Source organism: Aegilops tauschii, chromosome 5, assembly GCF_002575655.3.
Source record: "Aegilops tauschii subsp. strangulata cultivar AL8/78 chromosome 5, Aet v6.0, whole genome shotgun sequence".
Lineage (NCBI taxonomy): Eukaryota > Viridiplantae > Streptophyta > Magnoliopsida > Poales > Poaceae > Aegilops > Aegilops tauschii.
Window position 1 is genome coordinate 510,423,642 of NC_053039.3, and position 26,759 is coordinate 510,450,400.

A 26,759-nucleotide genomic window follows, 5' to 3' on the forward strand; every position below is an offset into this window, starting at 1 on the left:
GAGGCATTACTGCGGTAGTGGGTAATGGATTCCTCCTCTAGGATCTTGACCTGGTCGAGCAAAAATCCCGCTATTTCCTCTGCAATTGCTCGTACGTGATCCATTGGTAGGAGCTTCTCCTGCACCTCATTGAACTGTTAAGAAGGAGATCAATATGCATGTATTAGTTGTGTGACTAGATATCGATAATGATGTAAAAATTGTGTATAGTGTTCTGGTAAACGTACCCATAGTTGTCTATCAGATGTGCTCCTTTCGAACGTCATCATGCGAATGTTCTCGAAAACGTAGTATGCACATAAATCATTCCCCGGCTCCTGCTTCATGGCCTGTATGAGAATAGAGTTCAATCAGATAATAATTAATCAAGCATGATAATTAATGGTATTGAAACTAGAATTAAAGAGATTGCATGGTAGCTAGCTAGCTAGTACTACTTAATTAATTACCGTGGGTCGATACCAATACAGCTTTTCTCTGAACGGGCCTGGAACGTCTTTGATGAACTTTTGCTAAATGAATAAAGGAGTTATTAATTAGTTGATATCAGGACATATATATAATGATTGAAATTACCTGTTGACTATCCCCTTCACGATTGACTACTCTTTAGGTTTTTTAAGCAGTGAGTCCAGTACTTCAACTTTTCCTTCTTCAACTTTAATGTCTGACAAGATCCAGTGATACCTGCATGCGCACGTTTGCATGTATAAATTAAGCGGGCATGTGCATAACACTCATCAACTAATCCTAAACCCTATACACTTATTAACATCTCGCTAGTAACAAAAACAGAATTTGTAGTACAAAACAGTGTGACTCACTGGAAGTTGTAAGGAAGTAGTATATCTGCATTGGTATTGAGGCACTTCAAGAACTCTAGCATGTTATTCTCTACTTCTAGTTTATAATATTCATATGACCATGTCTCTTCATTAATGGTATTTGGTTCAATGAACCCAATGCCATAGCGTCCAGCTTTTCTCATTTCGGACATCTTCATCCTGCATAATACCACAGAAAAGAATATAGTGAGGATAGTTACAGGTAATGATCAACGAGAGCACTACAACTAGCTTGAGACTTAAATTACAGAAAGAAATCACTTACAGACAATAGCAACTGACGATAGATTTGTCGAGTGCGTCATAATTGAATAACTGAAATAGTTCTGAATAGTCAACGGACAGAGCTAGCTTATGGAAGTAATCCTCTTCCTTGACTTTCACCATGAGGAACTCTCGATTGTGGGTCTTGCAAATTTCCATGTACCATTGATGCAATTCATACATTCTCTTTGGGAGGTCCTTGACCTCCTCGGGCTCGACCAAAGGTTCGCCGCGGACATATTTCCGTTTTATTTCCTCCTCTCTAAGCGGAGACATGGGCTCGATCTCGAGGAGTTGTCCAACAGTGATACCGAGCATTTCAGCCTGCATTATATGCTCCTCGGTTATTACCAGATTGCCTAGCTGGGGAACGGTTTGCCCACATATATATAGGGTGCCGGTACTCTTATGTGTTGTTGGCACAACAAGCGGGGGGGTCGATTGCGCCGCCTGTTCTCCTAGCTGGGGAACGGTTTTCCCGCATTTTTTGCCAGCTGCTTGGCTCGAGCTCGAGCTCGACTCCTTTTGTACTCGTGCTCGATGTGCCTTCCTGATTTGGCGCTCATAGTCTGAGTCAACAGGGTTGGGAGCTAGTGTTCTATCCATACGAATAAAGTGGTCAATCTTTTCCTCAGGCACTTTCTCCCTTGGCGGCGGTGCCGGTTTCGGTCCAAAATGGGCGTCCACTTGGGCCTTCACTATGGCTGCGCTTTGCTCCTTGGTCATGTTGTAAGGCCTCTGAGGAAGAGGAGCGAGGCTTGGACCATATTTATATCGCTTTCCTCCGTCTGTACCTCATGTACTACCTCGACTCGTACCGCTACGCACCATAGCTGCGGCGGCTCTCGTCCCCAATTGTTAAGGCGGCGGAGACGGCTGACGTGGCTGAGTTGGAGCAGGAGGAGTGGCTTAACGCTGTGCCGGACTTGAAGCAGGAGGAGTGGCCTCACGCGGTGTCAGACTTGAAGTAGGAGGAGTGGCCTCACGCTGTGTCGGACTTGAAGTAGGAGGAGTGGCCTCACGCGGTGTCGGACTTGAAGCAGGAGGAGTGGCCTCACGCTGTGCCGGACTTGAAGCAGGAGGAGTGGCGTGCTGTTGTGCCAGACTTGGAGGAGGAGGAGTGGCCTCACATCGAGGAGGAGTCGGATGACGACGCGGTGTCGGTGGCCTTCGAAAGATGATGCAATCCTTTCTCCATAGGATGATACGATGTATGGCCTCTCCCAGTGTGTGCTCCTCGTCACCTCCAGGAATGTCAATCTCTAGCCCCAAATATTGGTCCACCACCTCATCAACCACGACACGAGCATAGCCGGCTGGAATCGGGTTGCAATGGAAGGTTGCATCGGGGAGATTTGTATAAGCAATGGAGTCCGCCGCCTTCATGGATATGTTCTTCATTTTGAAGTGTAGCTCACAGTTAGTGCTCTCCATGATGTCATCCACAGGGTATCTATCCAGCAGTGCGTCGCCCGGGGCGGAACCAACGCTGCTTCTCGGCATGGATGGGACGGTGCTATCCAATGCTGCATCATCCTCTAGTTGTTGCCGCTGCTGAGACCCCCTTTCCTGGCTAAGTGAGTCGATCTGCTGCTGCTGCCGCTGGAATTTGAGTGCCAAGTCCATGTGCGCTGATTCTAGGCCTTGAAGGCGTTGTGCTTCCTGCTTCCTCTGCTCCTCCTCCAGCTTCCTCTTCTTCTCCTCCTCCATCTTCCTTCTTGCACGGCTTCTGTAGTCGGCGTTCCATTCCGAAAAGCCCTCATACCACGAAACAACGCCCTTGCCTCGTGTTCTTCCCGGGTGTTCAGGATTTCCCAGGGCGCGCGTAAGCTCGTCGTTCTCTCTGTTGGGCGTGAACACCCCCTTTTGAGCATCTTCTATTGCTTCAAGTAACTTATCTTCGGCTCCTTTTAGACTTGCCTTCTTCAAAACCAGGCATGTCTTCGGGTCCAACGCCCCCCCATGCGCATAGAACCAAGTTCTGCACCTGAGTGACCTCTGCATCCAGCATCTCTTGCTCAGACTTATCCCACTTAGGCATTGCCACCGCGTAGCCACCTGGCCCCAGACTATGGAACTGATTCTTTTTTTGCGGCATTGGCCTTGTTTTTTCTCGACCGTTCCTTAGATAATTCTGATTCCTTGAATTTCACGAAAGCGGGCCAGTGTTCTCTTTGCTTCTCCAGTATTCCCTTGAATTCTGGAGTCCTCTTTCCTCCTTCGACGTAGTTGGCCCATACAGTTTTCTTGTGGGTGTTGAATGAATTTGACATCTTCCTAAGACCAGCGTCCTTGACTTTCTGCACATCTGCATCAATGAAATGATCTGGTAGGGTGAAATGTTCCATGAAAGATTCCCAAAGCGTTTTTTTTGCTCTGTCGTCGACCCAAGTAAGATCTGGACGTTTCTTTGTTGGCTCTTTCCATTCTTGAATGGAGACCGAGAGTTGGTCCCTCACAAGAACTCTGCACTGGCGAATGAACTTGTTCGCAATGTTCTTAGGCGTGCTTGGTTCGCCATTAGCTTTGATGGCATCGATGTTGTACTTTACACCCTCCTTCAACTTTTTGCCCGGGCCTCGCTTTGTCCTGCTGCCTGTAGAAACAGATTTGCTCGATCCGGAGGGCTGAAAGAAGAAAGATCGATTCGTTAATATATCTTCAAATTAAAAAAAAACATGTGATGATCACCAGATGCCTGCTTATATAAATATACCTCGCCGATCTCTGTTATTTCAAGATCAACATTGTCGGCCTCATAATCATAATCATAGTTCATGACTTCATCAATTCGGTCGTCGCGATCGAATATCATATCATCACCCTCCCCGGTATTGTTCAGATATTTGGAGCCGTCATAGTCTTCATTCTGATCATCTGGCCCGCGAGGGCTTGATACGTCTCCAGCGTATCTATAATTTTTGATTGTTCCATGCTATTATATTATCCATCTAGGATGTTTTATATGCTATTTTAAATGATTTTTGGGACTAACCTATTAACCCAGAGCCCAGTGCCAGTTTCTGTTTTTTCCTTGTTTTTGAGTATCGCAGAAAAGGAAAACCAAACGGAGTCCAATTGACCTGAAATTTGACGGAGATTATTTTTGGACCAGAAGAAGCCCACGGAGCATCGGAGATGGACCAAAAGAGTCCTGGGCTGCCCACGAGGGTAGGGGCGCGCCCCCCTACCTCGTGGACAGCCCGGAGACCCCCCTGACTTGTTCCCGCCGCCAAAACCTCTTATATATACAGAAACCCCCAGAACATAACCTAGATCGGGATTACCGCCGCCGCAAGCCTCTGTAGCCACCAAAAAACCAATCTGGACCCTGTTCTGGCACCCTGCCGGAGGGGGGGTCCCTCACCGGTGGCCATCTTCATCATCCCGGCGCTCTCCATGACGAGGAGGGAGTAGTTCACCCTCGGGGCTGAGGGTATGTACCAGTAGCTATGTGTTTGATCTCTCTCTCTCTCTCGTGTTCTTGATATGGCACGGTCTTGATGTATCACGAGCTTTGCTATTATAGTTGGATCTTATGATGTTTCTCCCCCTCTCCTCTCTTGTAATGGATTGATTTTTTCCCTTTGAAGTTATCTTATCGGATTGAGTCTTTAAGGATTTGAGAACACTTGATGTATGTCTTGCATGTGCTTATCTGTGGTGACAATGGGATATTCACGTGATCTACTTGATGTATGTTTTGGTGATCAACTTGCAGGTTCAGTGACCTTGTGAACTTATGCATAGGGGTTGGCACACGTTTTCGTCTTGACTCTCCGGTAGGAACTTTGGGGCACTCTTTGAAGTTCGTTGTGTTGGTTGAATAGATGAATCTGAGATTGTGTGATGCATATCGTATAATCATACCCACGGATACTTGAGGTGACATTGGAGTATGTAGGTGACATTAGGGTTTTGGTTGATTTGTGTCTTAAGGTGTTATTCTAGTACGAACTCTATGATAGATCGAACGGAAAGAATAGCTTCGTGTTATTTTACTACGGACTCTTGAATATATTGATCGGAAAGGATAACTTTGAGGTGGTTTCATACCCTACAATAATCTCTTCGTTTGTTTGCTATTAGTGACTTTGGAGTGACTCTTTGTTGCATGTTGAGGGATAGTTATATGATCCAGTTATGTTATTATTGTTGAGAGAACTTACACTAGTGAAAGTATGAACCTTAGGCCTTGTTTCCTAGCATTGCAATGCCATTTACGCTCACTTTTATCATTAGTTACCTTGCTGTTTTTATATTTTCAGATTACAAAAACCTATATCTACCATCCATATTGCACTGGATCACCATCTCTTCGCCGAACTAGTGCACCTATACAGTTTACCATTGTATTGGGTATGTTGGGGACACAAGAGACTCTTTGTTATTTGGTTGCAGGGTTGCTTGAGAGAGGCCATCTTCATCCTATGCCTCCCACAGATTGATAAACCTTAGGTCATCCACTTGAGGGAAATTTGCTACTGTCCTACAAACCTCTGCACTTGGAGGCCCAACAACGTCTACAAGAAGAAGGTTGGGTAGTAGACATCAAGCTCTTTTTAGGCGCCGTTGCCGGGGAGGTGAGTACTTGAAGGTATATCTTTAGATCTTGCAATCGAATCTTTTAGTTTCTTGTTTTATCACTAGTTTAGTCTAAAAAAAGAAAACTACAAAAAAATGGAATTGAGGGTGCCTCATATGCTTCATCTTTTTAATGTCTTCCGTGAAAATAAGGATTCCGATAATTATGCTCAATTGCTAGAGGAAGAATGCATTAAAATGTTTGGCACTAAATCTTTGAATGATGAGCATGATTGCAATGTTGCTAGTATGAATTCTTTGAATACCCATGATGCTAATGATATGCAAAGCCACAAGCTTGGGGATATGATATTTATTATGATGAAAGCATGCCTCCTATCTATGATGATTTTTGTGATGACACGTATGCTATAAAGAAAAATGATAACCATGAAACTTGTCATCTTGATCTTAATTTTCAATCACATGAGAGTTATTTTGTTGAGTTTGCTCCCACTACTATTGATGAGAATAAATTTGCTTATGTGGAGAGTAGTAAAATTTCTATGCAAGTAGATCATGAAAAGAATGATTTATGTGTTGGTTATATGGTTGAATTCATTCATGATGCTACTAAAAATTATTATGAGAGAGGGTCAGATGCTTCTACATATTGCAATAATATCAAGTTTCCTCTCTATGTGTTAAATTTTTTGAAGTCATGCTTGTTTTGCCTTCCTATGCTAGTTGATTATTGTTCCCGTAAGTTATTTGCTCACAAAATCCCTATGCATAGGAAGTGGGTTAGACTTAAATGTGCTAGTCATATTCTTCATGATGCTCTCTTTTATGTTTCAATTCTTATCTTTTATGTGAGCATCATTGAAATCATCATGCCTAGCTAAGGGCGTTAAACATTACCGCTTGTTGGGAGGCAACCCAATTTTAATTTTTTTTCCTTTGATTTTGCTCCTGTTTATTAATAAATAAATCATCTAGCCTTTGTTTAGATGTGGTTTTATGTTTTAATTAGTGTTTGTGCCAAGTAGAACCTTTGGGAAGACTTGGGTGAAGTCTTTATGATCTTGCTGTAAAAAACAGAAACTTTAGCGCTCACGAGCTTAGCTGCCATTTTTTACTGGAGAGTGATTTTAGGTTGATTCTTTTTGCAGATGATTAATAGACAAATTCCTCAGGTCCAGCAATTTATTTCCGAATTTTTGGAGTTCCAGAAGTATACGTTTGATACATATTACTACAGACTGTTCTGTTTTTGACAGATTCTGTTTTCTATGTGTTGTTTGCTTATTTTGATGAATTTATGAGTAGTATCGGAGGATATGAACCATAGAGAAGTTGTAATACAGTAGAATTACACAAATATGAATTTAGAATGAGTTCATAACAGTACCAAAAGTGGTGATTTATTTTCTTATACTAACGGAGCTCATAAGATTTTCTGTTGAGTTTTGTGTTGTGAAGTTTTCAAGTTTTGGGTAAAGATTCGATGGACTATGGAATAAGGAGTGGCAAGAGCCTAAGCTTGGGGATGCCCAAGGCACCCCAAGGTAATATTCAAGGACAACCAAAAGCCTAAGCTTGGGGATGCCCCGGATGGCATCCCCTCTTTCGTCTTCATTCATCGGTAACTTTACTTGGAGCTATATTTTTATTCCCACATAATATGTGTTTTGCTTGGAGAATCATTTTGTTTTATTTTGTTTTGCTTGCTGTTTGAATAATATCCCAAGATCTGAAATTCTAAAATGTTAGAGAGTCTTCACATAGTTGCATAATTATTTGACTACTCATTGATCTTCACTTATACCTTTTGGAGTAGTTTGTCATTTGCTCTAGTGCTTCACTTATATCTTTTTAGAGCACGACGGTGGTTTTATTTTGAAGAAATAGATGAACTCTCATGCTTCACTTATATTATTTTGAGAGTCTTAAACAGCATGGTAATTTGCTTGGGTTATAAAATTTAGTCCTAATATGATAGGCATCTAAGAAGGATATAATAAAAACTTTAATATAAAGTGCATTGAATACTAAGAGAAGTTTGATTCCTTATGATTGTTTTGAGATATGAAGATGGTGATATTAGAGTCATGCTAGTTGAGTAGTTGTGAATTTGAGAAATACTTGTATTGAAGTTTGTGATTCCCGTAGCATGCACGTGTGGTGAACCGTTATGTGATGAAGTTGGAGCATGATTTATTTATTGATTGTCTTCCTTATGTGTGGAGGTCGGGATCGCGCGATGATTAACTCCTACCAACCCTTCCCCTAGGAGCATGCGTGTAGTACTTTATTTTGATGACTTGTAGATTTTTGTAATAAGTATGTGAGTTCTTTATGACTAATGTTGAGTCCATGGATTATACGCACTCTCACCCTTCCACCATTGCTAGCCTCTCTTGTGCCACGCAAATTTCGCCGGTACCATACACCCACCATATACCTTCCTCAAAACAGCCACCATACCTACCTATTATGGCATTTCCATAGCCATTCTGAGATATATTGCCATGCAACTTTCCACCGTTTCGTTTATTATGACACGCTTCATCATTGTCATATTGCTTTGCATGATCATGTAGTTGACATCGTATTTGTGGCAAAGCCACCATTCATAATTTTTTTCATACATGTCACTCTTGATTCATTGCACATCCCGGTACACCGCCGGAGGCATTCATATAGAGTCATATTTTGTTCTAAGTATCGAGTTGTAATTCTTGAGTTGTAAGTAAATAAAAGTGTGATGTTCATTTTTAGAGCATTGTCCCAGTGAGGAAAGGATGATGGAGACTATGATTCCCCCACAAGTCGGGATGAGACTCCAGACGAAAAAAAAGAGGCCATAAAAAAAAAGGCCCAAATAAAAAAACAAAAAAAGAGAAAATAAAAAAAGGAATGAGAGAAAAAGAGATAAGGGGCAATGCTACTATCCTTTTACCACACTTGTGCTTCAAAGTAGCACCATGATCTTCATGATAGAGAGTCTCCTATGTTGTCACTTTCATATACTAGTGGGAATTTTTCATTATAGAATTTGGCTTGTATATTCCAATGATGGGCTTCCTCAAAGTGCCCTAGGTCTTCGTGAGCAAGCAAGTTGGATGCACACCCACTTAGTTTCCTTTTGAGCTTTCATACATATAGCACTAGTGCATCCGTTGCATGGCAATCCCTACTCACTCACATTGATATCTATTGATGAGCATCTCCATACCCCGTTGATACGCCTAGTTGATGTGAGACTATCTTCCTCCTTTTTGTCTTCTCCACACCCACCATATTCTATTCCACCTATAGTGCTATGTCCATGGCTCACGCTCATGTATTGCGTGAAAGTTGAAATTTTTTGAGAATACTAAAGTATGAAACAATTGCTTGGCTGAAACCGGGGTTGTGCATGATTTAAATATTTTGTGTGATGAAGATAGAGCATAGCAGACTAAATGATTTTGTAGGGATAACTTTCTTTGGCCATGTTATTTTGAGAAGACACGATTGCTTTGTTAGTATGCTTGAAGTATTATTGTTTGCATGTCAATATTAAACTTTTGTCTTGAATCTTATGGATCTGAATATTCTTGCCACAATAAAGAGAATTACATTGATAAATATGTCAGGTAGCATTCCACATAAAAAAATTCTATTTTTATCATTTACCTACTCGAGGACGAGCAAGAATTAAGCTTGGGGATGCTCGATACGTCTCCAACGTATCTATAATTTTTTATTGTTCCATGCTATTATATTATCCATCTAGGATGTTTTATATGCATTTATATGCTATTTTATATGATTTTTGGGACTAACCTATTAACCCAGAGCCCAGTGCCAGTTTCTGTTTTTTCCTTGTTTTTGAGTATCATAGAAAAGGAAAATCAAACGGAGTCCAATTGACCTGAAATTTGACGGAGATTATTTTTGGACCAGAAGAAGCCCACGGAGCATTGGAGATGGACCAGAAGAGTCTCGGGCTGCCCACGAGGGTAGGGGCTCCCACCCCCCTGGGCGCACCCCCTACCTCGTGGACAGCCCGGAGACCCCCCTAATTTGTTCCCGACACCAAAACCTCTTATATATACAGAAACCCCCAGAACATAACCTAGATCGGGAGTTCCGCCGCCGCAAGCCTCTGTAGCCACCAAAAACCAATCGGGACCCTATTCCGGCACCCTGCCGGAGGGGGGATCCCTCACCGGTGGCCATCTTCATCATCCCGGCGCTCTCCATGACGAGGAGGGAGTAGTTCACCCTCGGGGCTGAGGGTATGTACTAGTAGCTATGTGTTCGATCTCTCTCTCTCTCTCGTGTTCTTGATATGGCACGGTCTTGATGTATCACGAGCTTTGCTATTATAGTTGGATCTTATGATGTTTCTCCCCCTCTCCTCTCTTTTTTCCCTTTGAAGTTATCTTATCGGATTGAGTCTTTAAGGATTTGAGAACACTTGATGTATGTCTTGCATGTGCTTATCTGTGGTGACAATGGGATATTCACGTGATCTACTTGATGTATGTTTTGGTGATCAACTTGCGGGTTCAGTGACCTTGTGAACTTATGCATAGGGGTTGGCACACGTTTTCGTCTTGACTCTCCGGTAGAAACTTTGGGGCACTCTTTGAAGTTCGTTCTGTTGGTTGAATAGATGAATCTGAGATTGTGTGATGCATATCATATAATCATACCCACGGATACTTGAGGTGACATTGGAGTATCTAGGTGACATTAGGGTTTTGGTTGATTTGTGTCTTAAGGTGTTATTCTAGTACGAACTCTATGATAGATCGAACGGAAAGAATAGCTTCGTGTTATTTTACTACAGACTCTTGAATAGATTGATCGGAAAGGATAACTTTGAGGAGGTTTCGTACCCTACAATAATCTCTTCGTTTGTTCGCTACTAGTGACTTTGGAGTGACTCTTTGTTGCATGTTGATGGATAGTTATATGATCCAGTTATGTTATTATTGTTGAGAGAACTTACACTAGTGAAAGTATGAACCTTAGGCCTTGTTTCCTAGCATTGCAATACCATTTACGCTCACTTTTATCATTAGTTACCTTGCTGTTTTATATTTTTAGATTACAAAAACCTATATCTACCATCCATATTGCACTTGTATCACCATATCTTCGCCGAACTAGTGCACCTATACAGTTTACCATTGTATTGGGTGTGTTGGGGACACAAGAGACTCTTTGTTATTTGGTTGCAGGGTTGCTTGAGAGAGACCATCTTCATCCTACGCCTCCCACGGATTGATAAACCTTATGTCATCCACTTGAGGGAAATTTGCTACTGTCCTACAAACATCTGCACTTGGAGGCCCAACAACGTCTACAAGAAGAAAGTTGCGTAGTAGACATCAGGGCTGCGTATGATCTCGAATAGGGTCTCTTCTCCCTCTCTGCCGGTATTGTCCGCCATAGCTTTTATTTAACTAATCCAGAAGAAATATAAAACAATTTGGTATTCAAATTACAATGCATGGATGCAATCAATAAGGAAAAACTGAATCATAGTACATAATATGCATCGTCTCGAATAATATATAATCTCAAATACATTGTCTCGAATAATATATAATCTCGAATACATCGTCTCTAATAATATATATAATCTCAAATACATCGTCTCGAATATTATATATCGAATACATCACTAGCAAGCTAGCTAAGAAAGATTGAATACTATAGAAGAATCTAGGTCACTCGCGGTTCCTGAGGCGCGGGCGGTGGATACCCAAAGAGAAGGAACCATCAAAGGATCATATCTCCGGTCATCTGCCCAAAGAACCTGCCAGGTATAGGAGAACCTGACGTCCATAACAGCCATGTAGCGACGGACGTGCTCATCCTCCTCCCTGACACGGCGACGCACCACCTCCGGCGGGGTCGGCTCTCTCTGCACCGAATGTGGCCCACGCAAACGCCACCAAAGGAGATCAGGGTCGACGACGGGACCCGGGGCCGGGTTCCTCACCAAGCGGCGCGTCCCTGAAGGTAGCACCTCCCAGTGCCAGCCCAGCGGAGCCCAGTCCCGGACATGGGTCTCGTCGCGAACGGGTCGACGGCGAGGATGCGGGCTGGGCATCGTCGAAAACAAAAACTATATGCAAATGTAACATTTTTTAAATTATTGGATTGTGATATCTTATATACAAATTCTAAATTTCTATAACTAAAATTATAAGAAACAAAAAAAAAGATCAATCATCGTCTAACAATTTGAAATTAATCTAATTCATCTAGCTAAAACTAAAATTTCTAACATTTCTATATACTAAAATTTATAACATTTGTATAAAAAATAGAAAAAACCTTTGACATTATATTATAACTAACATTTCTATATACTATTTGACATTAATCTAATCTAATTAATTAATTCATCTAAAACTTTGTATGAAAAACCGAAACAACAGAAAAAAATAAAAAATAAAACAGAAAAATTGTGTGTGTGCGCGCGTGTAGTGTGTGTGTACGCGCGCGCGGTCGGCGCCGGCGGCGGCGCGCGGTGGAGGGACGAGATCAAGGCCGGGGGAGGGGCTCACAGCGCGTGCGGGCGAGGTCGAGGCGATGGCGACGGCGAGGTCCAGGCGACAACGACAGTGAGGCGAGGTCGATCCAAGGCGACGGCGACGGCGAGGCGAGGTGACGGCGACGGGGACGGTGACGTACGGCGCGGGACGGGGCGGTGGCGCGACGGGGACGGCGATGACGGGGACGGCGCGACGGGGGCGGCGACGGCGCGCGGGACGGGGGCGGCGATGGCGCGGGACGGCGGCAGAGAGAAGTGGGAGATGAAAAACTAAGTTTTTTCGAAGTGTTTCTTATATAGGATTGACCTTTAGTACCGGTTGGAGCCACCAACCGGTAAGCGGCGGGAAGCGCACCCCCTTTAGTACCGGGTGGTGGCTCCAACCGGTACTAAAGACCCCCCCCCTTTAGTACCAGTTGGATCCACGACCCGGTACTAAAGGGGGTGCGCTGCCAGGCGAGGGGCGCAAAGTTTAGTCCCACCTCGCCTAGCGAAGGGCAGCCGCATTGGTTTATAAACCCAGCCGCGGCTGCTCCTTCGAGATCCTCTCCAAAGCAGGCCTTCTGGGCCTACCTGTGCTGTGCTGCCCCGTGGGCCTATTGGGCCTTGCGGGCCTGCATCCTGGCCCACCAACAGGTCGGGTTTCTAGTCGTATGCAGGCCGCTGTGGCCCAGTAGGTGGGCTTTTTTCTTTTTTGCTTTATTTATTTTCTTTTATTTATTTCTGAGTTATTTTTTGCTGTATTTAGAGTTTCTTTGTGAATATTTTTTCTTTAGGTATAAAAAATTACAAACTTTCTGTTAGTGCTGGTAGGTTCAAATTTGAATAGTTTAAATTTTGAATTATTTGAAATTTGTATGAATCACTAGTTTGTGAATAACTTAACTTTAAAAATAGATTTCCGAATGGTTCTTTTTTCTTATGTTTAATATTAGTGTGTTTTATCATTATATTCAATTTGGTAATGCTTTGGTTATTTAAAAATGAAATGCCTTTGTAACAGATGAGTTTTCGTCCGAAACCTTGATACTTCAGAAGAGATTGTCAATTTTGTACACGAAGTGCATCCAGTTTTTGCCGTAACCCTCTCTACTTTTTTGCACATGCTATGTGGGTGAAATTATGATACCATGCCAACTTTCAACCTTTTCGGAGTTCATTTGAAGTGTTTTTCAATTTCAGGGTCATTTAGCTGAAAAAATCAGTAAATGCCAAAACACATAAGTACCCTAACTATTACAAAGATTCCCTCCTGGGTGTGAAACACAGAAGAAAGTGATGATAGTGAAGGCGATCACATCCCAGATCTTTGGGTGTGAAACTTTTTCTTCGTGTGTGTCCCTTTGCGCCGTAACCATAGAAAATCTTCATCATTTAACTGGATGCTCGGGTCAATATTCATTGTGAATGGTGCAATTTCATCGAACTTTTCATAATCTTCTGACATGTCTGTCTTGTCATCCACTCCCACGATGTTTCTTTTCCCAGAAAGAACTTTGTGGCGCTTTGGCTCATCATATAATGCATTCGCTTCCTTATCTTTTCTTTTTGTCAGCTTGGTAGACATGTCCTTCACATAGAAAACCTGTGCCACATCATTGGCTACGACGAATGGTTCGTCTGCATACGCAAGATTGTTGAGATCCACTGTTGTCATTCCGTACTGCGGGTCTTTTGTTACCCCGCCTCGTGTCATATTGACCCATTTGCACCGAAACAAAGGGACCTTCAAACCACGTCCATAGTCAAGTTCCCATATGTCCTCTATGTAACCATAATATGTTTCCTTTCCCGTCTTGGTTGGTGCATCAAAATGGACACCGCTGTTTTGGTTGGTGCTCTTCTTATCTTGGGCGATCGTGTAAAATGTATTCCCATTTATCTCGTACCCTTTGAAAGTCATTATATTCGAAGATGCTAACTGGGACAGCAAGTACAGGTCATCTTCAATAGCGGCATCATGCATGGCACATGTCTGCAACCAGCCGGCGAAAGTCCCCGTTTGTCCACTTGTAATCCAGTCGTCAAACTGCTCCGGGTGTTTGGAGCGTAGAAAATTCTTGTGTTCCTCCATATACGGAGCCACCAAGGCGGAATTCTGTAGAACTGTGTAGTGTGCTTGAGTGAGAGAATGCCCGTCCATACATATTATTCGATCCCCTCCTAGCGTACCTTTTCCATCCAGTCTGCCCTTATGCCGCGATTCAGGAACACCAATCGGCTTAAGGTCAGGAATAAAGTCAATACAAAACTCAATGACCTCCTCATTTTCATGGCCCTTCGAGATGCTTCCTTCTGGCCTAGCATGGTTATGAACATATTTCTTTAAGACTCCCATGAACCTCTCAAAGGGCAACATATTGTGTAGAAATACAGGACCCAAAACGTTAATCTCTTCGCATAGGTGAACTAGGACGTGCGTCATGATGTTGAAGAAGGATGGTGGGAACACCAACTCGAAACTGACAAGTCATTGCACCAAATCATTCTCTAACCTTGGTATGCTTTCTGGATCGATTACCTTATGAGAGATTGCATTGAGGAATGCACATAGCTTCACAATGGCTAATCGAACGTTTTCCGATAGAAGCCCCCTCAATGCAACCGAAAGCAGTTGCGTCATAATCACATGGCAGTCATGAGACTTTAGGTTCTGGAACTGCCATATTTATTATTTCCTTTATATTCGACGAGAAGCCAGACGGTACCTTCATACTGAGCAGGCATTCAAAGAAGATTTCCTTCTCTTCTTTGGTAAGAGCGTAGCTGGCATGACCCTGATGTGTGTCATCTTTTCCGTGCATACGTTGCTGGTCCTCCCGTGCCTCCGGTGTATCTTTCGTCTTCCCATACACGCCCAAGAAGCCAAGCAGGGTCACGCAAAGATTCTTCGTCACGTGCATCACGTCGATTGCGGAGCGGACCTCTAGGTCTTTCCAATAGGGCAGGTCCCAAAATATAGATTTCTTCTTCCACATGGGTGCGCGTCCGTCAGCGTCATTCGGAACAGGTTGTCCGCCAGGACCCTTTCCAAAGATTACCTTCAAATCCTTGACCATATCATGTACATCAGCACCAGTACGGTGGCGAGGCTTCGTCCGGTGATCCACCTCACCTTTGAAATGCTTGCCTTTCTTTCTTATGGGATGCCTGCTCGGAAGAAATCGACGATGTCCTAGGTACACATTCTTCCTACAATTATCCAAATATATACTATCGGTATCATCCAAACAGTGCGTGCATGCGCGGTATCCCTTGTTTGTCTGTCCTGAAAGGTTACTGAGAGCAGGCCAATCATTGATGGTCACGAATAGCAACGCCTTTAGGTCAAATTCTTCCTGTTTGTGCTCATCCCACGCACGTACACCTTTCCATTCCATAGCTGTAAGAGTTCTTCAACTAATGGCCTTAGGTACACATCAATGTCGTTGCCGGGTTGCTTAGGGCCTTGGATGAGCACTGGCATCATAATGAACTTCCGCTTCATGCACAACCAAGGAGGAAGGTTATACAAACATAAAGTCACAGGCCAGGTGCTATGGTTGCTGCTTTGCTCCCCAAAAGGATTAATGCCATCTGCGCTTAGACCAAACCATATGTTCCTTGCGTCACCTGCAAACTCCTCCCTGTACTTTCTCTTGATTTTTCTCCACTGCGACCCGTTAGCGGGTACTCTCAACTTTCCGTCTTTCTTACGGTCTTCACTGTGCCATCGCATTGCCTTCGCATGCTCTTTGTTTTGGAACAAATGTTTCAACCGTGGTATTATAGGAGCATACCACATCACCTTGGCAGGAATCTTCTTCCTGGGGCGCTCGCCCTCGACATCACCAGGGTCATCACGGCTGATCTTATAGCGCAATGCACCGCATACCGGGCACGCGTTCAAATCCATGTACTCACCGCGGTAGAGGATGCAGTCATTAGGGCATGCATGTATCTTCTGCACCTCTAACCCTAGAGGGCAGACAGCCTTGTTTGCTTCGTACGTACTCTCGGGCAATTCGTTGTCCTTTGGAAGCATCTTCTTTAACATTACCAGCAACTTTCCAAATCCCTTGTCAGATACACCATTCTTTGCCTTCCATTGCAGTAATTCCAGTGTGGTGCCCAGCTTTTTCTTGTCAGCTTCGCAATTCGGGTACAACAATTTCTTGTGATCCTCTAACATGCGCTGCAACTTCTTCTTCTCCAAATCACTTACGCAGTTTCTCTTTGCATCGGCAATGGCCCGACCTAGATCATCAGCAGGCTCATCTGATGCCTCTTCTTCAGCTTCTTCCCGCATTGGCGGCTCAGCTTCTTCCCCCATTGTTGTATCATCGTATTCAGGGAACCCATGGCCAGGATAGCTGTCGTCGTCCTCTTCTTCTTCATTGTCTTCTATCATAACCCCTCTTTCTCCGTGCTTGGTCCAAACATTATAGTGGGGCATGAAACCGGACTCAAACAGGTGGATGTGAATGGTTCTTGACTTAGAGTAATTGTGATCATTCTTACAGCCAGCACATGGACAAGGCATAAAACCATCCTCCCGCTTGTTTGCCTCAGCCGCAAGCAGAAAAGTTTGCACGCCATTAATGAACTCGGGAGAGCATCGGTCATCGTACATCCATTGTCGGCTCATCTTCATTACACAACACCGAAAGGACCAAATTAATACAAGTTCATACATAAAGTTCATACAACACTTAAATGCAACAAACAAATAACTCTCTAGCTAAAGCATTTAAATGCAACAACAAATGCGATCAAGATTGCAACTAAGGTAACAATTGATCCAACAGCATAATGATACCAAGCCTCACTATCAATGGCATATTTTCTAATCTTTCTAATCTTCAAGCGCATTTTCTCCATCTTGATCTTGTGATCATCGACGACATCGGCAACATGCAACTCCAATTCCATCTTCTCCCCCTCGATTCTTTTCAATTTTTCTTTCAAATACTCGTTTTCTCTTTCAACTAAATTTAACCTCTCGATAATAAGGTCGGTTGGAATTTCCGGTTCACATACCTCCTAGATAAAAATATCTATGTCAACTTGATGGGCATAATTTGTCGTAAACACGAAATGCAAAAAATAGTTATAAAAGAGAATATACCACATCCGAATCATAACCCGGACGAGGGCCGACGGGGACGGATATCAAAACCATGGCACTATGTATAACAAGCAACGTACGGGTAAGATAATTATACAAGTAACTATATATCTAAATCACACAAACATGATTTTTTATATATAAAAAAGATAAGAACAAGAGGCTCACCACAAGGTGGTGCCGGCGACGGACGGTGCGGGCGGTCGACGGTGGTTAGGACGGAGACGGGAAGGCAGTAAGTAAACCACACCTACATATGCAAACTAAGAGTTATTTTGACCTCAAATTGCATATAAATCAAATACTACCACATATAATTCCTCCCAAAATAAAACCCACAAATATTTTTAAAAGAGAATATACCACATCCGAATCATAACAAGAACGAGGGCCGACGGGGACGGATATCAAAACCATGGCACTATGTATAACAAACAACGTACGGGTAAGATAATTATATGAGTAACTATATATCCAAATCACACAAACATCAATTTTTTATATAAAAAATTCATGAACAAGAGGCTCACCACAAGGTGGTGCCGGCGATGGGACAGTGCGGGCGATCGACGGTGGTTACGACGGAGATTTACAAGGCACTAAGTAAACCACACCTACATATGCAAACTAAGTGTTATTTTGACCTCAAATTGCATATAAATCAAATACTACCACATATAATTCCTCCCAAATTACTAAAACCCACAAATTAATCACTATATAAACCATTGCAAGAGCTAATCTAGCATTGAGAGATAAATGGAGAAAGTTGCTAACCTTTGTGATCATTTGAATGGATGGGGCCTTCAAATCTTGACAAAATTTGGGCAAAATTTGTGATGAGCTCGAGAGGAAGGGAAGAACGGGGGAGAGGGGAAAGGGGGAAGAAGCGAGCTCGGGTGGACGAAGGGTTTATATAGGGCGACCTTTAGTACCGGTTCGTGCCACGAACCGGTACTAAAGGTGCTGGAGGGCCCCCAGACTGACAACATCCTGCCACCACTCTCTTTAGTACCGGTTCGTGGCACGAACCGGTGCTAAAAGTTTGGCACGAACCGGTACTAATGAGAGCGGCCCGGCTAGCCTTTGGAACCGGCACTAATGGACACATTAGTGCCGGCTCAAATTCAAACCGGCACTAATGAGCTGAACATTTGACCCTTTTTCTACTAGTGCCCCCTCTTCCTCTCGAATTATCACTGGCAATCCCATCTCGAAATCATCATCACCTTCTTCTTCCTTCTCCGACGAGTCATCGAAAAACTTTTCCAATAGCATCTTATCCACACATTGCATTTTCCAATGACCAAATTCAGTGTGTCATTGTAAAAAGGGGGAAAAGGAAAACAAAAGAGTTTTCCTTGCGGATAGTCGGTCGAACACTTCGCGGGCATTGACATCGTACGCTGGCCTACATAAACGTAATGGAGTACCTTCCGTTGATCAAAGTGGTGTGCATGCGATTGGAGCGGGTGGTCAAGTAGGTTTTACCCAATACAGGTGGCTGAATAATCTCTGGATTGATCCACCACCCCCTTCTACATAGGCATAGTGCCGGTCCTATATGACTTTTCTGTTGTCAATACGTCATTTTTTACTTGTGTCAGACTGTTAGTTTTGGTTGCGTGCGTCTTAGGTATGCAGGGGCCAGGTGTCACTCATCTTGCTTAGTATCCATATGCTTCTAGTACATTCTAAGTTAATAAAAAGCATCCTTTATCAAAAAAGAAGTTGATTGTGCTCACAATTTCAAAATCTTTCCTCTAAAAGTATCAATTAAGCATCAGATCCATTGGTTGCATTTGTGAGGCTGACAAAGCAAGTTTTTTTTCTTTTTGCGGGAAGACAAAGCAAGTTGTTGTCCTTTTCAGAATCCCTTTTTACACGAGACAACTAACAAAAACCATACCGTGACACTCAATACAGTTGTTGGCATCATCTAAGGCTGATCCTAATGGTAGTATCATACATGCCAACTAAGTTATTTTGATGAAGTGTTATAGAATTAAATGAAGAAAGAGAGCGTTGTGTATCATATCATGATACTGTATCATAATAAATACTATGTTACTAGTATGTGTCATGCATGGCAATAAATAAAGTACTACATGATACTAATATATGATACTATGCATTAGGGAAGTAGTACCATGCACTAGTATCATATGCATGATATTAGTCTATGATACTCCCTATTACAACCAGCCTAAGACGGCGTTGACCAACACCTGGTTCAGCTACTAACACCAACTATTTTAGCAGCCACATGAATAATATTATTCTGAAATAATAAATAATATACGACAGCTGCTGGAACTCAGAAAAATAAATCATGTGTGGCGGCGGGGCTGCAGTGGCCCTTCTCTGTGGCAATGTGCAGGGGGCTGTGCTCCACGACCTGTCGATGCTTCTAGGAGGTGGTATGCTCACTTGGGCGAAAGCTCTGCTCCTGCCGGAGCCAGCGATGCCTGCGAGCACCGTGAACCTCCGTGGAGGCGGCGCTGTCATGGTGAGTGCCCCTCCGAAAACCTGGGGAAACCCATGTTCCAGGTTCTCCTGGAACAGGTGATGGCGGCGCATTTTGTGTCGCATCCCTTCTTGAAGGCATCATCTAGGTTCAGCTCGGTTCGTCTATGTGGGGGCTGCTCGCTGTGGGTTCGATGGTGGTGGTGGTGCACCTAGTTTGGGGTTGACGGTGGTGTGTGCTTTGTTGGTGAGGAGGTGGTGCTCTGTCTGCGAGATCGTGGCTCAGCCATGCGCCGGAATGGGTCTGATTTTCATCCGAAGCCGGGTTAGCGGGGTCGTTATCCTACTCAATGGATCACCTTGTTCCCATATGGCACCTCTACCTCTGCGGGGGGGCTGTTGGTTGGCGACCAGACGGCCAACGTTCAAGGCTCTTCTTCTTGCTTGGTCAGATGAAGGTGTAAGTTGAGGTCCTCCTCCTTGCTGGTTGTGCTGATGATATCTGGAATGGCGGTAGGTGGTGTTGGTGCGTCCGGCTTCGGATCATCGAAAGGCCTTCTTCTGTGCCCTTTCCTCGGCGGGTCTTCTGGAGGTTCGGCTGGGATGTGTGCGTGCGTGCGTGCGTGTGTGTGTGTTTTTTTCGGTTGTGTCTCCTCTTGTTTCCCCCGTGTATTCTGGTTCACTTGAACATATCTTGTATGGAGCTGCGAGGCTTATAGGCAAATTCGATGGAATATATTCAGGTGGTTGAGGCCCCCCCCCCCCCCCCCCCCTCCCCCGGTGAAAATTTCAAAAAAGAGTAGGCAGTAGGGACATGTAGCTCACCAACATGCCCAACTAATTCTACCTCCCCCCAACAAAAACCGTTTATATAAAGTCACACGACTGGAGGGTCAAAAGCATAAACACACAGCCTGATCAGCGTAAGCAAGCAGCATCTAGCTCCAAGCAGCCCCAACCCAAGAAAAAGCGTCTTGCTTTCACTAGCAAACAAAGGGGAAGAAACGTCCATCAATGGCGGCAAGAGCGAGAGCGGTGGCCGCCATGTCCAGCAGCAGCAGCGTCCTCCTGGCCACGGCGGTGGCACTGGCGCTGCTGGTGGCGTCGGCGTCGGCGCAGTCCGGGTGCACGTCTGTGCTGATCGGCCTGTACCCGTGCATGAACTACATCAGCGGCAGCGGCACGGCGCCGACCAAGTCCTGCTGCTCGCAGCTCGCCTCCGTCGTGCAGTCCCAGCCGCAGTGCCTCTGCAGCGCGCTCGGCGGTGACTCCTCGTCGCTCGGTGGCATCACCATCAACAAGACCCGCGCGCTAGAGCTGCCCAACGCCTGCAACGTGCAGACCCCGCCGGCGAGCAAGTGCAACGGCGGTAAGTGTTCGACACTAGTATTTTACGAGTTACAAGAGTCAAGAGCTGCACTGCACGTATAATAATGGGTTGCTGACACGAGCCGTCTTTTTTGCTTGCAGCTGGTGGTGGCAGTGCTCCGGGCGCCAGTGCCAGCACGCCAGCCACCCCGGCCGTGCAGACACCGGCCGGCTTGGGATCGAAGACGACGCCGTCGGCGTACCTGCAGGGGAGCGGCGGCTCGTCGCTTCATGGCCCGGCGGGTCTGGTGTTCGCCCTCGCGGTCGCTGCCGTCTACGCCGTGTCGGCCGTTTGAGCGTCCCGGCTACTGGACTGGAACGCTTGCTGGCCGGTGATTCAGAAATATGTTTGTTTTGTGGTATATTTGAGTTTCCTATTGGTTTATCATTGGGCACTGGGGAGTACTGAGGAAGAATATTCCACATGATGTAATTATTGGTTGTTTTGCTGCGGACACAATAAGGAGTCAATTTCACTTTTTACTTTCTATTTTGTCATTTCTATATGGATTACCCTATTTAAACGTTTTTTCCTCATTTTACCCCATTTAATCAAACTTATGCCACACACTGGGAAGTACTGAGGAAGAATATTCCACATGATGTAATTATTGGTTGTTTTGCTGCGGACACAATAAGAAGATTCAATTTCACTTTTTACCTCCTTTTTGTCATTTCTATATGGATTACCCCGTTTAAACGATTTTTTCCATTTTACCCCTTTTAATCAAACTTTATCCCATACTTTACCTATTTTTTTGATAAGCATGTGCTGTCAAACCGGTCGTATAAGGCACACGTGGTGGTGTGGTTTTCTTTTGCGGTTGGTTTCTCCTCAGCGCTCGCCCTCTCGCGCGATTTTCGTCCTTCGGTCAGGCTCCACGCATGCCCAGTCATACATCGCGTCTCGGTTTGGCAAGTGATGCATGTGAAGATTCCTCTGCTTCTTTAGCTTCATGGCGGCGCCTTTGGCACACATTTGGTTCCGTCTTCTTGACCGGCATGCCAAGCTGTTGCACCGGCACGTACTTGAAGGCTTGTTCCTTGGTAATGTTGCCGCCAACACGACAGGCGATAACCTCTGGGACAGGAGCAACTTGTTGAGTGGCCATTTCTTCCTGCCACTATTGTTAACGATGGCAACTCACGCACTATTTATATTTCTCTCAATATGCATACATGCCACCTCAACATAGATGCTACCAAATTAATTGTTTTATTTTTCCTATATTTCACTTGCATGCTCCACCCCACTATTTATTTTGTTGGAAATATGCCCTAGAGGCAATAATAAATTGGTTATTATTATATTTCCTTGTTCATGATAATCGTTTATTATCCATGCTAGAATTGTATTGATAGGAAACTCAGATACATGTGTGGATACATAGACAACACCATGTCCCTAGTAAGCCTCTAGTTGACTAGCTCGTTGATCAATAGATGGTTACGGTTTCCTGACCATGGACATTGGATGTCGTTGATAACGGGATCACATCATTAGGAGAATGATGTGATGGACAAGACCCAATCCTAAGCCTAGCACAAGATCGTGTAGTTCGTTTGCTAAGAGCTTTTCTAATGTCAAGTATCATTTCCTTAGACCATGAGATTGTGCAACTCCCGGATACCGTAGGAATACTTTGGGTGTACCAAACGTCACAACGTAACTGGGTGGCTATAAAGGTGCACTACAGGTATCTCCGAAAGTGTCTGTTGGGTTGGCACGAATCGAGACTGGGATTTGTCACTCCGTGTAAACGGAGAGGTATCTCTGGGCCCACTCGGTAGGACATCATCATAATGTGCACAATGTGACCAAGGAGTTGATCACGGGATGATGTGTTACGGAACGAGTAAAGAGACTTGCCGGTAACGAGATTGAACAAGGTATCGGGATACCGACGATCGAATCTCGGGCAACTAACATACCGATTGACAAAGGGAATTGTATACGGGATTGATTGAATCCTCGACATCGTGGTTCATCCGATGAGATCATCGAGGAGCATGTGGGAGCCAACATGGGTATCCAGATCCCGCTGTTGGTTATTGACCGGAGAGTCGTCTCGGTCATGTCTGCGTGTCTCCCGAACCCGTAGGGTCTACACACTTAAGGTTCGGTGACGCTAGGGTTGTAGAGATATTAGTATGCGGTAACCCGAAAGTTGTTCGGAGTCCCGGATGAGATCCCGGACGTCACGAGGAGTTCCGGAATGGTCCGGAGGTAAAGATTTATATATGGGAAGTCTTGTTTTGGTCGCCGGAAAGGTTTCGCGCATTATCGGTATTGTACCGGGAGTGCCGAAAGGGGTCCGGGGGTCCACCAAGGGGTCCACATGCCCCGGGGGGGCACATGGGCTGTAGGGGTGTGCGCCTTGGCCTATATGGGCCAAGGGAACCAGCCCCAAGAGGCCCATGCGCCAAGAGATAAGATAAAGGGAGAGTCCTAAAGGGGGAAGGCACCTCCGAGGTGCCTTGGGGAGGATGGACTCCTCCCTGGCCGCACCCTTCCTTGGAGGAAGGGCCAAGGCTGCGCCCCCCCCCCCCCTCTCCCTTGGCCCTATATATAGTGGGGGGGTGGAGGGCAGCAATACCCAAGCCCTGGCGCCTCCCTCTCCCTCCCGAGAACACATCTCCCTCATGGCGCAGCCCTACCCCTCTTCCTCCTCCTCTCCCGCGGTGCTTGGCGAAGCCCTGCGGGATTGCCACGCTCCTCCACCACCACCATGCCGTCGTGCTGCTGCTGGACGGAGTCTTCCCCAACCTCTCCCTCTCCCCTTGCTGGATCAAGGCGTGGGAGACGTCACCGGGCTGCACGTGTGTTGAACGCGGAGGCACCGTTCTTCGGTGCTTAGATCGGAATCAACCGCGATCTGAATTGCTACGAGTACGACTCCTTCATCTGCGTTCTTGCAACGCTTCCGCATCGCGATCTACAAGGGTATGTAGATGCACTCCCCTTCCCCTCGTTGCTAGATTACTCCATAGATTGATCTTGGTGATGCGTAGAAAATTTTGAATTTCTGCTACGTTACCCAACATATTTTTCATATACATACATGCAACCCATCCACATGGCAAGTAATGCATGTTTGCCACATCATTACCATGAAATCTCATCATAGTTAATTCTCACAATGTATACCACAATACAAGATTACACATGTTGTCATGATCTGCCACAACCCACAGTATATTTTTGTCCCAGTGTGCAACATAGTCACGGTTAATAACAAAGCGTTGCGGCACCTTTTCTCGTGACTTCTTGGCATGTTGCAAAGCGAGATCTCTTGTTGCCTTTCGGTTGTTGAATTGTCTTCACAAATATGGTTCATGAGAGATGTTATCGATAGCACCCTATGTTGTACTGTTGACCTTTGACAACATAGTTTCAAGGTCGAGCTTGGCCGATAGCAAGCCTCCCAAATAGAGGAGACTCTGCAAGACATTGAGGTCGTTGTGAGAGCCAGACATCCCAAGGTATGAATGCCAAATTCATAAATCCTCCGATGCAATTGCTTCGAGAAATGATGGTTCGATGATGAAAGTACCCTCTATACTACCCATTCCATGCGGCATGACAAAATTCTTTCATGTCCAATTCATAAAATAAATGGATCCAAGCATCCATGTCCATTTATTGTATCACCTATAGCGATAACTCACAATGTCTTCATCATTTTGTACTCTCAAGTACTCTAGTTAGTTCACACACTTGAGGATGGTATCTTGCCCAATGCAAATGTACTCTTCAATAATGCCGGCGGCCACTCTGTATACAAGCACTCAAGTTATCGTGGTACACTTCATCAAGTGACTGATACACACCGATCTCTTTACATCCATTCACAACATGAACTAAGGATTATGCCTCTCCACATCTTGTGCAACACGCACAAATAGATAAATGTGCATATGGAATCGCCGCCTGAAAAGGTTTTCCGAATAGACCAAATTCTCCACAAAGTAATGCCTGAAAATTTCGAGACGTCATCCTGCCCTATTGCGATAGATGCGACAAGGGCCGAATTGAGAACCAAGTCATTTCTTCTTCCCCGTCTTCCTCACTAATAGAAAAAGGGCCATTGTCCCGGTTCATAAGGCCCATCTATCCCGGTTGGGGAACCGGGACTAAAGGGTCGTTACTAATGCCTAGGCCTTTAGTCCCGGTTCTTATACTAACCGGGACAGATGGGCCTCCACGTGGCCGGTGCTGCGAGCCCAGGCAGGAGGCCCTTTAGTCCCGGTTGGTGGCACCAACCGGGACCAATAGGCATCCACGCGTCAGCTGTTCAGGGGCTAGGGTTTTTGTTTTTTTCTGAAAGGGGGGGTGGATTTGGGGCTTTTGTATGGTTAATTAAGGTGTTTCATATATTGTGTTAGGTAGCTAATTAATTAATAGAGAGAAGTGTCCTCTCTTATCTCCGTGCTTGGTCGATGCTACGTACTATACATAGAGAGGCCCTCGACCCGCTAGCTAGTAAGAAAATGAAGGAAACCATTAAGTACAGAAGTTCGTCATGCATACCGAGAGAAGTGATCGACCTCTCCTTCTCCGAGAGATTGGTCGAACAACAAGTTTTCGTATACAATATGTAAGATCTCTTACAATCCCCTAGCATTTGAAATCAACTTCCACATGGTATTCTCCGGCTTTATTGATGACGTGGTCAAGAAAGAATCCCGCCAATTCCTCTTGAATTGCTTTCATGCGATCTTGTGGTAGGAGTTCATTCCGCATCTGCCACATCTAATTTGAAGAAGGGGGTTAATACATATATATGAATGAAACTCAACATAAATGATGGTGTAATAAAATGAAATTGTGAATATTATTGCTTACGCACTTCATATTGTCTTTTAGAGTAGCTCCGCTTATTTTTCAAAATCGCGTTGTAGATGAACTCGCACACGTAGTATCCACAATAATCATTCCCTTGTTCCTGCCACAAGCACTTTACGAGAAATAGAGGTCAATCAAACTGATAATGAAGCATTATAAATGGCATTGATGAAAGTAGCTATAGAATCAACGGGAGATGCGCGCAACTAGCTAGCTAGTAGTACTTACTTTCGGGTATGTATATCGCAGCTCCTTCGGCAGTCCCGGAGCTTCTGCGGTGAACTGTTTCCAAAGCCTGCAAGACAAAGAAAATAATTATTACTTGAGATATCAAGAAATGAACAAAAAGTTGCCGATATGGTGCGATAATGATCGATTGAACTTACTTGTTGAGAATTTTAGTCATGTCCGCATAGGTCTCGGGATCTTTTCGTCTCGAGTCTAAGACGGTTACTAGTCCCCGCTCAAGCTTAATCTCCAGAAGAATATAGTGGAAGTTGCGCACGCATGCATAACTCATCAATTACATTACTATAACCTCGCTCGAGTAATAAGGGAAACCGAATATGCACACGACAGTAACACTTACTTGAAGTTGTAAGGAAAGAGTATTAAATCTTTGTTTTGATTTATTAACAATGATTTGAGCAAGTTGGCCTCGGCCTCTTCGGCGTTCTTTGTAACCTGAAATTCGTCTATGAGATTTGTGTTAATGAACCCAATATCATACATTTCTGCTTTTCTGCACTCGACGATCTTCAATCTGCATAATATAGT

The 26,759-nt window shown here is 44.5% G+C and overlaps 1 protein-coding gene across 1 annotated transcript; it reads left to right on the forward strand.

The window, feature by feature from the left end:
- The first annotated feature begins 20,691 nt into the window (after positions 1-20,691).
- Positions 20,692-21,769, forward strand: LOC109746666 (uncharacterized). Its single transcript, XM_020305777.4, has 2 exons — positions 20,692-21,137; positions 21,239-21,769. Exons 1-2 carry the CDS (start codon positions 20,783-20,785, stop codon positions 21,430-21,432), a joined length of 549 nt encoding a protein of 182 aa, XP_020161366.1. The 5' UTR covers positions 20,692-20,782; the 3' UTR covers positions 21,433-21,769.
- Positions 21,770-26,759: the final 4,990 nt, after the last annotated feature.

Bases quoted from the DNA above. Each gene is read 5' to 3' on its own strand.
- LOC109746666 (XM_020305777.4), top strand. From the start codon at position 20,783: ATGGCGGCAAGAGCGAGAGCGGTGGCCGCCATGTCCAGCAGCAGCAGC. The intron at 21,138-21,238 runs GTAAGTGTTCGA...TTTTGCTTGCAG, and splicing joins GGCGAGCAAGTGCAACGGCG to CTGGTGGTGGCAGTGCTCCG.